The 12,354-nt window shown below is 37.5% G+C and overlaps 1 protein-coding gene across 1 annotated transcript in view; it reads right to left on the bottom strand.

Moving 5' to 3' along the window:
- Nucleotides 1-571: 571 nt before the first annotated feature.
- LOC110457557 overlaps nucleotides 572-12,354 on the bottom strand; it is a 45,437-nt gene continuing 33,654 nt past the window's right edge. The window contains exons 10-11 of the mRNA XM_021508886.1: nucleotides 4,401-4,488; nucleotides 572-4,161 (exon numbers count right to left, since the gene is read on the bottom strand). Coding sequence (XP_021364561.1) covers nucleotides 3,218-4,161; nucleotides 4,401-4,488 — 1,032 coding nt within the window. The 3' untranslated portion in view covers nucleotides 572-3,217. The remainder of the gene's footprint in view (nucleotides 4,162-4,400; nucleotides 4,489-12,354) is intronic.

The raw sequence follows: 12,354 nt of genomic DNA, 5'->3' as shown, positions 1-12,354 counted from the left end.
ATTACACAGTTAAGAAATTATTAAGATTGAAGATAGAATGGTAAATTACTTGTATACCACAACATACTTTAGCTCTAAGCACTTTTTTGATTAAATTTGCATTAAAAGTAATCCAAAAGAGAGTAAAAACGACAGACCAAAGTCAACAAACATGAATAATCAAGACATTATCGATGTAGAAAATGAACAAAATGAATTATCGGTATTTAAAGAGAGTGAATTGGTCTCCTCATATATGCTTCTCTCTTTTCGAAAGGTTCCGAAATTCTCCCCTCAATAAAGATGAGACTTTACTAACTCCCCTTAACCCTTTATCTGCAATCAGTCATTTATTTTTTAATATATCTGAAAAAGAAAAATGAGTATAGCTTCCTGGGAGTATTCTTGATCATCTGTAGAAAGTATTTCGAAAAAATACGTTTGCAAAACAGTCTCCCNGAGAGAGAGAGAGAGAGAGAGAGAGAGAGAGAGAGAGAGAGAGAGGATGTAGTTAGACATGTCATCCGGTTTGAATTTGAATAAACAATTGAATCCAAAAAATAGAAAATAAAAAATAAACAAACAATAGGTGTTTAAATACTTTTTTAATAAGCAATATATCAAAGAAAAAAAAAAACATATTAAAATATAAAAATATTGTTTAGAAACAAAGCACAACGCGTACGACACACAGCTCCCAAGTTGTGAAACTAGTTATATCGCTAGAGAGCCGGTCCATTATCGCGTGTATCGGGTGACAAATACGTCTCTACTTCTTATAAAAAAATGTAATGATAACAAAAAACAAAAACGTGTTGATGCGATAAAGTCATCCTTGTCCAAATCTTCAGCTTTAAACAATTTTTTTTCTGAATATTACATACTTCTACTGCATACTTAGCTAGTAATGAAACGTCCAACAGATTCACTCTATAGCACATCAAACAAGACAATTAAACCCGGAACAACTGGCAGGACAATTAACACCCAGAACAACTGACAGGACACGGAACACCCAGAACAACTGAAAGGACACGAACACCCAGAACAACTGAAAGGACATTTTACAGCCGGAACAACTGACAGGACATGTAACACCCGGAACAATTGACAGGACACTTTACACCGGAACAACTGAGTGGAAACGTAACACCGGAACAACTGAGTGGAAACGTAACACCCGGAACAACTGACAGGACACTTAACACCTGGAACAACTGACAGGACGTGTAACACCCGGAACAACTGAGTGGAAACGTAACACCGGAACAACTGAGTGGAAACGTAACACCGGAACAACTGACAGGACATGTAACACCCGGAACAACTGACAGGACATGAAACACCCGGAACAACTGACAGGTCATGAAACACCCGGAACAACTGACAGGACAATAACACCCGGAACAACTGACAGGACATTTTACATCGGAACAACTAACTGGGCTCGTACCACCTGGAACATCTTTCAGGACACGTAAAATCCGGAACAACTGACAGGACACTTTACACCCGGAACAACTGCCAGGACACTTAACACCCGGAACAACTGACAGGACACTGAACACCCGGAACAACTGACAGGCCACTTTACACCGGAACAACCGAGTGGACACGTAACACCCGGAACAACTGACAGGACATGTAACACCCGGAACAACTGACAGGACACTTAACACCCGGAACAACTGGCAGGACACTTTACACCGGAACAACCGAGTGGACAGGTAACACCCGGAACAACTGACAGGACACGTAACACCCGGAACAATTGACAGGACATGAAACACCGGAACAACTGTCAGAACACTTAACACCCGGAACAACTGGCAGGAAACTTTACACCCGGAACGACTGACAGGACAATTTACACCCGGAACAACTGATAGGATTTTTTTACACACGGAACAACTGATAGGAATTTTTTACACACGGAACAACTGATAAGAAATTTTTACACACGGAACAACTGATAGGACAGTTTACATCCGAAATAACTGACATGATACTTAACGCTGGAACAACAGAAAGGACACGTCACTCAAGGAATAGTGACGGGGGATTATTATCACATAAATAAACAAGAATATGAAAATATATTTATACTGGATAATTGGTGGTTTTTTTTTACCGCTTTCGCTTGGTTATGTTGATATAAAATATATAAGTATTGATATGCTGAGAAAAGAGGAAGCAGAAATGGCGCAAAACAGATAGTTTTCTGCTTAATCATGATTTAGGCTAGTTAGATTTATCAAGTGTCCGAAAGAGATCTTTCTGTTTTCGTATCTACTATGCTTCTCCCAAGTAAACGTTCCCTTATATCGTGAATAAGACTGGCTACATTTAATTTTTTGTCTGATCGAGATCTTTCTGTTCTTGTAAAGAATATGCTTCTCCCAGGTAAACTTTACCTTATGTCCTAATACCATCCTATTAAGTTGTTAATACCTGCAACAAATCCAATTATCTTACCAAACCAGACTTATATCGACGTTCCACTACGATAATTGTCACGCATGTTATTAACTTCCTGATTTTGTTTCATTTCTTCTATTCGTATTCGACATTTTCAGGACACGTTTCATCCTGAGCAATAAAAAGGATACATTACATCTGGAACAACTAACAGCACACGTTACATCCGCAACAACTATCTGGGCTCGTACCATACGAAACATCTATCAGGACACGTTACATCCGGAACAACTAACAGCAGACGTTACATCCGCAACAACTGTCAGGACACGTTATATCAAAACAACTAACAGGACACGTTACATCCGGTACAAAAACCAGCACACATTACATCCAGAACAACTAACAGATCATGTTACATCCGCAACAACTAATTGGAAGCGTTACATCCTGAACAACTTACTGGACACGTTACTTCCGGGACAACTAATAGGACACGTTACATCCGGAACAGGCAAATAACTGTTCTGCGTATTCATGATTTTATTGTAGAAAGTGTTCTCTGCGCTTCAATGATCTTTTGTTCGGTTTCCATGTCTTTCTGTAACTTCTTTTGTTCCTTATCATTATTTTTTTCTTTAAACAATCCAACCATGGTTCCTATTGCATTTGCAACTTTTTCTGCTGCATTTCCAACGGCTACTACTGCAGACCCTACACTGTTCATTAGTCCGACCATAAAAGACTCATCTCCCTTTTCGCATTCCTTTCTAAAATCGTCACGATAGCTCCCACATTTTTCTTCGAACTCTTTTTCTCTTTACTCTAAATCGCGTTTCCTCCTTGACTTGATTTCCCATTCTTCAATTTCTCTTTCCATTGCTTCGAGTTCCTTTTTAGCAGCTTTCTGCTTTCGAAGTGTTTCTTCAAATTCCTGAGACTTTTCTTTTTCCTTTGTCTGAAGTTCCAATTCCTTTGCTCGAAGTTCCATTCGACTTGCCTCAACTTCTTTTTTCACAGCTTCAATTTTCTTTTGTTCGGTTTCCAGGTCTTCCTGTATCTTCTTTTGTGCCTTATCAATCTTCTTTTTTTCCTCAAGTCGGAATTCCTCAGCTCTTCGCTGAAACTCCTGTTCTGCTTTCTCAAACATCTCGTTTGAGTAGTATGATTTCCCAGTCTCATTCACGATATCTTGCACCATTTCAACCAGTTCAAGTGCATCGGCGCCAGTTTTCCGACCTCTTGGAGAGTTATCAAATGCTAAATATTTGTAACCACATCTCTGTAAAATGTCTTTCAGTTTATCTGGAACCTCTTTGATATACTCATGAATGGTCATACCGTTGTTTTCTAAGTCATCTTTTCGTGTAAAAAGTACTATCAGGTACTTGAAGAATTCTTCACCAAAGACATTACTGAAGTGGGTGATTGTGTTCTGCTCTTCTGGTGTGATGCGCCCTACTTGAACAACAAGAATAAAGGCGTGAGGTCCGGGAGCGAGCATTGCTATGCATTTAACGATTTCTTTTGTGATATCTTCGTTCGGTAATGCCGTGTCAAACAATCCCGGTGTATCCACTACTACCAACTTCTTGCCAAAGCGCTCCGCTGTATGGAATTCACATCTATTTGTCATTGAGGACATTTTAGACATAAAGGCTTTCTTACCAAGAATGTTGTTTCCGGTTGCACTTTTTGCAGACCCTGTGCGTCCTATCAAAGCTATCCGGTACTCGTTTTCGACTCCAGATGAAGTATATTGATCTACAACAAAACAATATCGAACATAAGTGCGTTGAAAAAAGACAAATGTAGACGAGGCAAAGCATATTGCTATCCACGTTCCAGTAAAATTGGCTGGTTGTGGGAAATTTCTACTACTGTAACATTATACTTTTAATTAGGTTTACTGTCTCTCAAACTGTCCATCTATCATAAAAAAACATATTTTCTCAAAATGCAAATTTGCAATTTCCCATAAAATGTCAGTAAATAATGCATACCAGTCACAGCCATTTCTGACATGTTTTCTGCCACAGGAATTTCTGACATGTTTTCCGTCATAGACATTTCTGCCATGTTTTTCGTCATCTGTGATCAATATAATATATAGTTCTCATAAATAATAACGACAGTATGATCTAATAGAGGCGATCCGAGCAAACAAATGTACGTTGGATGCGTATTATCTAAATCAGCAAAACAAATTTGCCTAATTTTCAGGGCAATCCGCAATTTTTTTAAGGGAGAAATATAAGCAAAAACTTTAACTCTCAAAATCCAAGATGGCCGCCTGTCGACCATTTGTTAATTCTATCAGTCTCAAAAGTAATCACGCACAATGAAGGACCATGAGAAACTTACAAAATATCCGTCCAGCACTTACTGAAGAATAGAAATAACAAACCTAAATTGTCAAAACAAAGTTAGCTGACAGTCAGGCATTTTGTTTATCTGACAAGTCTCAAAAGTAAATATACATCACAAGGGCAACTTACAAATCAAATTTGAGAAAGGACTCAATACTTTCTCACAAATAGCGATTACAAGAGTAGTTTTAGAATGGGCAACGGACGGACCACAGACCACGGACTAAGGGTGATTTGAATAGCCCACCAGCAGATAATGATCGGCTTAAAATTTGATGGTGGGTGCTAAAGACTGCGAGAGACCGGGTGTTTCTGTACGTCAAAATGGCAGACGGGATCACTTCCAACCGACCAGGTTGTAAACAGGTGTGATAGATGGAAAATGTTAGATAATGTGACAGTAACTTGATAAAAATGATGGTACGATGGAAGTTAATACCAATAAGTATCTGGGGTAGATAAAATATCTGGAGAAGTGCATTAGAAATGTTTAACAACAATGTTGTCTACCAAATGAACTCGTCAAAGGAAATTTCGTCTATAAAAACTCTCCCCAAAAGGACCACTGACAATTTCGTTCAAAAACGAATCAACAATTAGAAGTATAAAACACAATAGAAAAAAAAAGATAAACAAAGACGAAACTGAACACAATCAACTCAATATCGTCATTTACTCGAGAGTATTAAAAAGTTCAGGATAGCGAATGTCCGTCCACCCCAACTAGATGTTGTCTGATTTATTAACGTGTTCAAGCTCTGTAATAAATAAAGTTAAAACTTTGTTTCAGTTTTAAAATACATACCTGAAGTTTTCATGGTGACATTGACGACGAATTTCTTTTCCACTCGGGTCTGTATAACGGTCTCAAACACGGGTAAGGCTAAATCCAATAGTATGCTGATCTGGTAAAACAGTGCTTTTCACTCAGAGCTCCTTGATGAGATTGGGCCAAGATATATCACTTTTTATTTAACAGTTCAATAAATACCTAATCGTCCCTCAAAGTGCATTCAAAATTGTCCCGTTACCTTGATTCATGCAATCAAAGGTGACCGCTCCTTACTTACGAGAGAATTTATATGGGTTTTCCGGTCACGTGGTACTTGTGAAGTCTAATGAGTCGCCTTGGGTCACATGTCCATATAACAGCTGCATGTATTTCCAACATGTCACCATTCGTAACGAGAGTTTCTCCATGCACGAATATATACTGACGTGCAAGGCTGTACCGACAGCAAACTATGAAGATTAACTGTGGAAAAAAAATCAGCAGACACCGTGCACTAATCTAATTGCGGACAGAAATAATACTGGGAGGAATTTAAGGTACTATCTATTTTTAAACATTAATAAAAGTAAGTGGACCTGCATTTCTTTTCTCGTCGATTTTCTCAATCAGACATATTAAGATATATCCCTTTGAATATAAATATCTACTGAAATCAAAATAATGTTCAATCTTGAGCAGTTGTTAAAATTATTAGCCCTTTTCTTATTTACTATTTACCAATATAATGCGTTTCGGTCAGAAGCTAGTAGATCAACATCTTTTAGTAGCAATGTTATTTCCCCCTTAATATGTCACTTCAAATGTACAGGAATTATGCCCTATGCTTAACATAGTACTCGCACTTGAAACTGATAAAATATATGAATCACTAGCCCTCCAACATATAATACTGTCACCTTGAAATATAGCGTACTTAAGATAAGCTGTCATTTGCAATATTTGCGTTGCACACTCGTGACCATGTGCGTATTATCAATGTTTGTATACATATTTGTTGCAACAATCGCATGTATTGTTTTCTGGTGTAAATATTGGTTACATGTGTTATCTAGTGTTATAATGTTAATGTCAAAAACGTGGGCGGGTGACGGACGTTTAAATATGTGTACAGAAACAGAATAGAAGTGATACGACCTCGGGGCGGAGGCAGACAGCTGTGAACGCGCAATTGCCTCCTGTTGTGGGTATCGATACTCAAAGAGGCCTACCACAAGAGTTAAAGACACGAGTTACACACAGTAAAAAGTAGTAGGGTTGGTGTTTTAACTTCAAGTTTGGAAAGTATTTTGATTACAGTAAGATTGCAAGGAAATATCTTTTCTATGTGATTTAGAAAATCTATAAGAAGATGTTTATTTTAACTTCGCTCATTCTTATTTCAGCCTTTAACAAGACAAGGTATCCACTGACATTGTCCAACAGTTTAGCCTTGCAGTTTGCGACCGGTACTGCATTGAGTGTTAGTGTACGTGTATAGAAGACGCTCTTGTGTTATTTGTTCTTTTGTCCTAAAGTTTTGTCATTACTTTTCAATCTTTCAATATCTATTGCAAGTCCATAGCCAAATACTTTTTAACAAATCAACTCAGCCATATGATATCCGTTTGCGCCATTGTCTCTGAAAAACAGCACAGTACAATGTCGATCATATCTCCATAACGTCAATGTCCACAGGCTGCTGAGTATACGATAAATATCTGGGCATAGATGTAATCAGGTAGCTCTGACTGCAAAGTATTTTTTCTACCAGATCAACATATAGAGTTACGTTATTTGTCTTTTAAACCGTTAGAAAGACCTTGGCGTAAAAGAAAATAGCATCCAAGATCAACGTATTGGTGTATATGAATTCATAAGTGGTACAGTTTATGCTCTCTGCATGTCAGTGTAAATGCCAACTCATACCCCTCATTAAATTATTATAAGAGATTGCACACTAAAAAATCAGATAAATTATAGTTGGGTGGACGGATCTTTTCTGACCTGAACTATTCTTAAACTCACAATTGCCTGTTTTCTAAGTGAAATTATTTGATAAAAGTGATTCTTGTTGTTATCAAATTACAATCTTATACGAGTCTCGACTTGCTATTAAGTCAATGTTTCTTATATTTACTTATCGACTTGGTTTATTTGTCGGTTTGCTGATATTTAATTAAACATGTCAACCAGAAAGAAACGACTTCTCTACGAAGTTTATTAAAAGTATGCTTAATTTATTTGAATGCAGCACAATTTAAATTTACTGCACTTACTGATAGCGAAAGCTCAATTCTTGGAATAGCCAAACCTATTTTTCGAGAAACAAAAAAAATGTTCCTTGTGTTTAAGTAGTCACCAAGCATTCTATTTACGTGTTAACACTTTGTCTCTTACAATGTCGATGTTTCTGTATGGATTTTGCAGATATGATTGCTGATAGCTCCTCGAATAATGTGCAGTGTTTCTGACATATAGATTTCCCCTTCTGCCTAGCTTCGGTATACAATTATTAAGCTCCGTAGTCATGTCATGTACCCTCATTTGCTGCATGTTAACTGGTCTGCATGATTTCTTTTTCCAGTTTAAGTAAAGTTTACTTTGATCCCCAAGGCAAGAAGTGAAACAGTCAGCTGTGTAACACTTAAGCCATGTTTTGTTTCGGTTATAAATTGCAACATTACACCTGTAGATTTGTATGCAGTGTGACGCTATCGATAAACTTATACCTAGCAACCTAACGTTGGAATTTCTTTTTGCAGTTTACTTTGTGGTTGAGGGTACCTGTCTGAAATATAGAAATAAAATCCTCACATGAAGCGACCAATATTTTTTCCGGTAGAAGGGTTGTATCCGGAGACACAGGCCTTTTAGGATGGACAGGCAAACGCCTCCCTCTATATTTCTGCTTCTATATTTCTTCTGTGATCCATTGGGAATTTTCCATTACTTCTATCACTACCATATTGAGACAGCTTTAAGATGTCTAGTTGATGGTGTCCATGTCTATATCGTTATTGTCACTCATATCAGGTAGACAAATATGCAAACTTTCGAGCTTAGAAATGTCTTATTCGTCGATTTCAACCATTTTGCAGACGATATATTTTCTAACAGATCGATGGCGTTCTCTCTCATTTACGTTTGTGTAAGATAGAGCTGTCTAGGGTAAGAAAGGGGTGTAATAAATTTCTATCTAACATCCCATTTCACGTTACGTGACGTCACAATTGCTCAACAACGACATCACGTTCGAAGAAGTCCGATGCCGAAATGCGGAAAAGGCGACCTGATGAAAAACAAATTCTTCCACAATATATTGACCATTCAAATTAGAAAGGTTTATTTTCTTTCTGCAAACAATTGAATTTAAAACAAAAAGGAAAGAAAAAATAGATAAACGATATATACTTGAATCCTTTTTAATAAGCATTTCACCAAACTAAAAAACAACATATTGAAATAAGAAAATATTGTTTAGAAACAAAGTACAACAAGTACGACACACACTTTCCAAGTTGTGATATTCGTTCTATCGCTAGAGAGCCAGTCCCTTATTGCGTGTTTCGGACGCCAAATATGTCTTAACTTCTTACCCAAAAAAAAAAAAAAAATATCAATAAAATACACACAAATTTATAAGAAATTGAAAAAGAAAACAAATATTGTTGCGATAAAGTCCCATCGTCCAAATGATCAGCTTGAAACAATAAAAAAAATGACATACTTCTACTGTATTTAATATAAACACAAGTAATTAAACGTCCAACATATCCACACTACACCCACGAATTAATTTGCAAACTAAACTTGTAACTGCACAACAAACAGAACAATTACACCCGGAAAAACTAACAGGACACTAAACACACGGAAAAACTGACAGGATAATTTGGTAGCAGTATACAGTAGAAATGGCTTGATCCTCAAAATAAAGTGCATGTCTCAGATAATCATGGATAGTGAATTTTACCTGCACAACACACCTACATATATATGCATATTTATAAACTACATTTTGAAATCATTTTGTTTAGAGGACTTAATTGTTTTCAACAACTGTTTGCCCAGATTTGGCACTTGTGAAAACCATGGTTACCACATCAAAAAACACCAAAATAGGCAAAATAACATGATTTTTAACCCGAAATTGACCCCCGCAAATAGTAGTTTTTTCTTAAAACCTGTCTGCAAGTAAATACTGCTTACTCGGTAACAGAAATACTCACATTTTAGCTTAGGTCATTCCGCTGGATTTTTCACAGTATTTACACATGTGCTGAGTACAAAAATAGACTACACGAAAAGCTAAACTTTGTTGTGGAGACACAGATTTGTAAATGCCAAAAACTGTAGTCTCAAACCAAATTCGATTTTTTTTTCTGAAAAATTATGAAGCCCACATAGTCCACTTCATCATGTATATGCCAATTTTAGTGCTGATTAAAAAAAAAATGCTACATTGCTATATTACAGGGGTTATTCATTGTATAAAAATATCACCCATGGCCATCTTACGCTACTGTACACTGTTACCTTATACATCACTTTTTCCCCAAAAATTTAGTTAAAAAATTAAATGTCTGGAATGTGACACAATGAACAAAACGATGTATCCGTTTCCTTTCTCACTTTGATAGTGAACGAGTAATATGAATTCTCCAGACAGGTGCATTTTTACCAATTCTGCTCTCAAACTACCTACAAGGGGAGGTTATCTGAAAAAATGAAAACTTCAATAGGTTTGTAGTTTTCATGAATAAAGTTTCATTTTGGGTGAAATATGATGCTTTAAATTCATATGTATGTAAAAAAAAAACCGGTATAGTGATATAGTGATGTTTCTGTCTTGTTTGATGACGTCATAGTAGCTGTGATGTCATCATAACTAGGACGTCATCAATGGGCATCTATAACATCATCAAGGCTCACTGATGTCAAAATGAATACCAGGAAACCCATCACAACAACAAACTAGCAACAGACACACTTCCCGTAACCGATGAACAGCACAAAAATATCAGATATTCTAAAACATCAGATAAAGTGTACACTTCAGCACTTGTTACTGCACAACAAACAGAAAAATTACACCCGGAACACCTGACAGGAAACCAAACACCCGGAACAACAGACAGAACACTCACTAATCACCCGGAACAACTAACGGGGCACTTAACACCCGGAACAGCTGACAGTACACTTTACACTCGGAACAACTGATAGGACACGTAACACTCGCAAAAACTGACAGGACACTAAACACCCGAACAGCTGACAGGACACTTAACACACGGAACAACAGACAGAACACTCACTAATCACACAGAACAACTAACGGGACACTTTACACCCGGAACAGCTGACAGGACACTTTACACTCGGAACAACTGATAGGACACTTAACACCCGCAAAAACTGACAGGACACTAAACACCCGAACATCTGACAGGTCACTTAACACACGGAATAACTGACAGGACACATAACACTCAAAATAACTGACAGGACACTCAACTTCCGGAACAACTGACAGAACACTTAACACCCGGAACAACTGACAGGACACTTAATACCCGACAACTGACAGGACACTAAACACCCGAACAGTTGAAAGGACACTTACAACACGGAACAAATGACAGGACACATAACACTCATTACAATTGAAAGGACACTCAACATCCGAACAGCTGACAGGACACTTAACACCCGGAACAACTGGCAGGACACTTAACTCCGGGGACAACTGACAGGACACTAAACACACGGAAAAAACAGGCATTATTATTTACACCCGGAACAGCTGAGAGGATATTTAACACACGGAACAACTAACAGGACACTAAACACATGAACAAAACAGACAGGATAATTTACACCCAGAACATCTGGCAGGACACTTAACACACGGACCAACCTGTCTATTTGGTGTTTTTACCGCCTTACCTCGGCTCGGTTATGTTGTTTTACACTCAACGCATATTGATATACTGAGAAAAGTAGCAAAACAGAAAGTCTCTGTTGAATCGTGAATAAGGCTACTTAGATTTATAAAGTGTCCGATAGAGATCTTTCTGTTTATATATAGAATATGCTTCTCCCGAGTAAACTGTCCCTTGTATCCTGCTTCCATTCTATAAAGTTGTATATACCTGCAGCAAATCCAATTATCAAAAACGAACCAAAAATAGACTTATCTCCACGTTAAATTAAAACGCATATTTTTAACTTGCTCACCCTGCTTTTTATTCGTTTCTTGTATTTCGCGTTTCTTATCCAACTCGTATTTGGCAATATATATCCTGAAAATTTAAAAGGATACGTAACATCCGGAACAACTAACAGGACACATTACATCAGAAACAACTAGCAGGACATGTTAAGTTCGGAAAACTAACAGTACACTTTCCTTCAGGAGCCATTAGCAGGACAAGTTACATCCGGAACAACTAACATGACACGTTACATTCGGAACAAGTAACAGGACGCGGTACATCCGGAACAATTTACAGGACGCGTGACATTCAGATCAACTAACAGGACACATCACATCAGAAACAACTAAAAGGACACATTACATCTGAAACAACTACCAGGACATGTTAAATTCGGAACAACTAACAGTACACTTCCCTTCAGGAGCCACTAACAGGACACGTTACATCTGAAACAACTAGCAGGACAAGTTACATCCGGAACAACTAACATGACACGTTACATCCGGAACAAGTAACAGGACGCGGTACATCCGGAACAACTTACAGGACGCGTGACATTCAGATCAACTAACAGGACACATCACATCTGAAACAA

The sequence above is a fragment of the Mizuhopecten yessoensis genome, unplaced genomic scaffold, assembly GCF_002113885.1.
Source record: "Mizuhopecten yessoensis strain PY_sf001 unplaced genomic scaffold, ASM211388v2 scaffold9231, whole genome shotgun sequence".
Lineage (NCBI taxonomy): Eukaryota > Metazoa > Mollusca > Bivalvia > Pectinida > Pectinidae > Mizuhopecten > Mizuhopecten yessoensis.
Note: the sequence above shows the minus strand (reverse complement) of the source record. Positions and strands in the feature narration are given on the sequence as shown.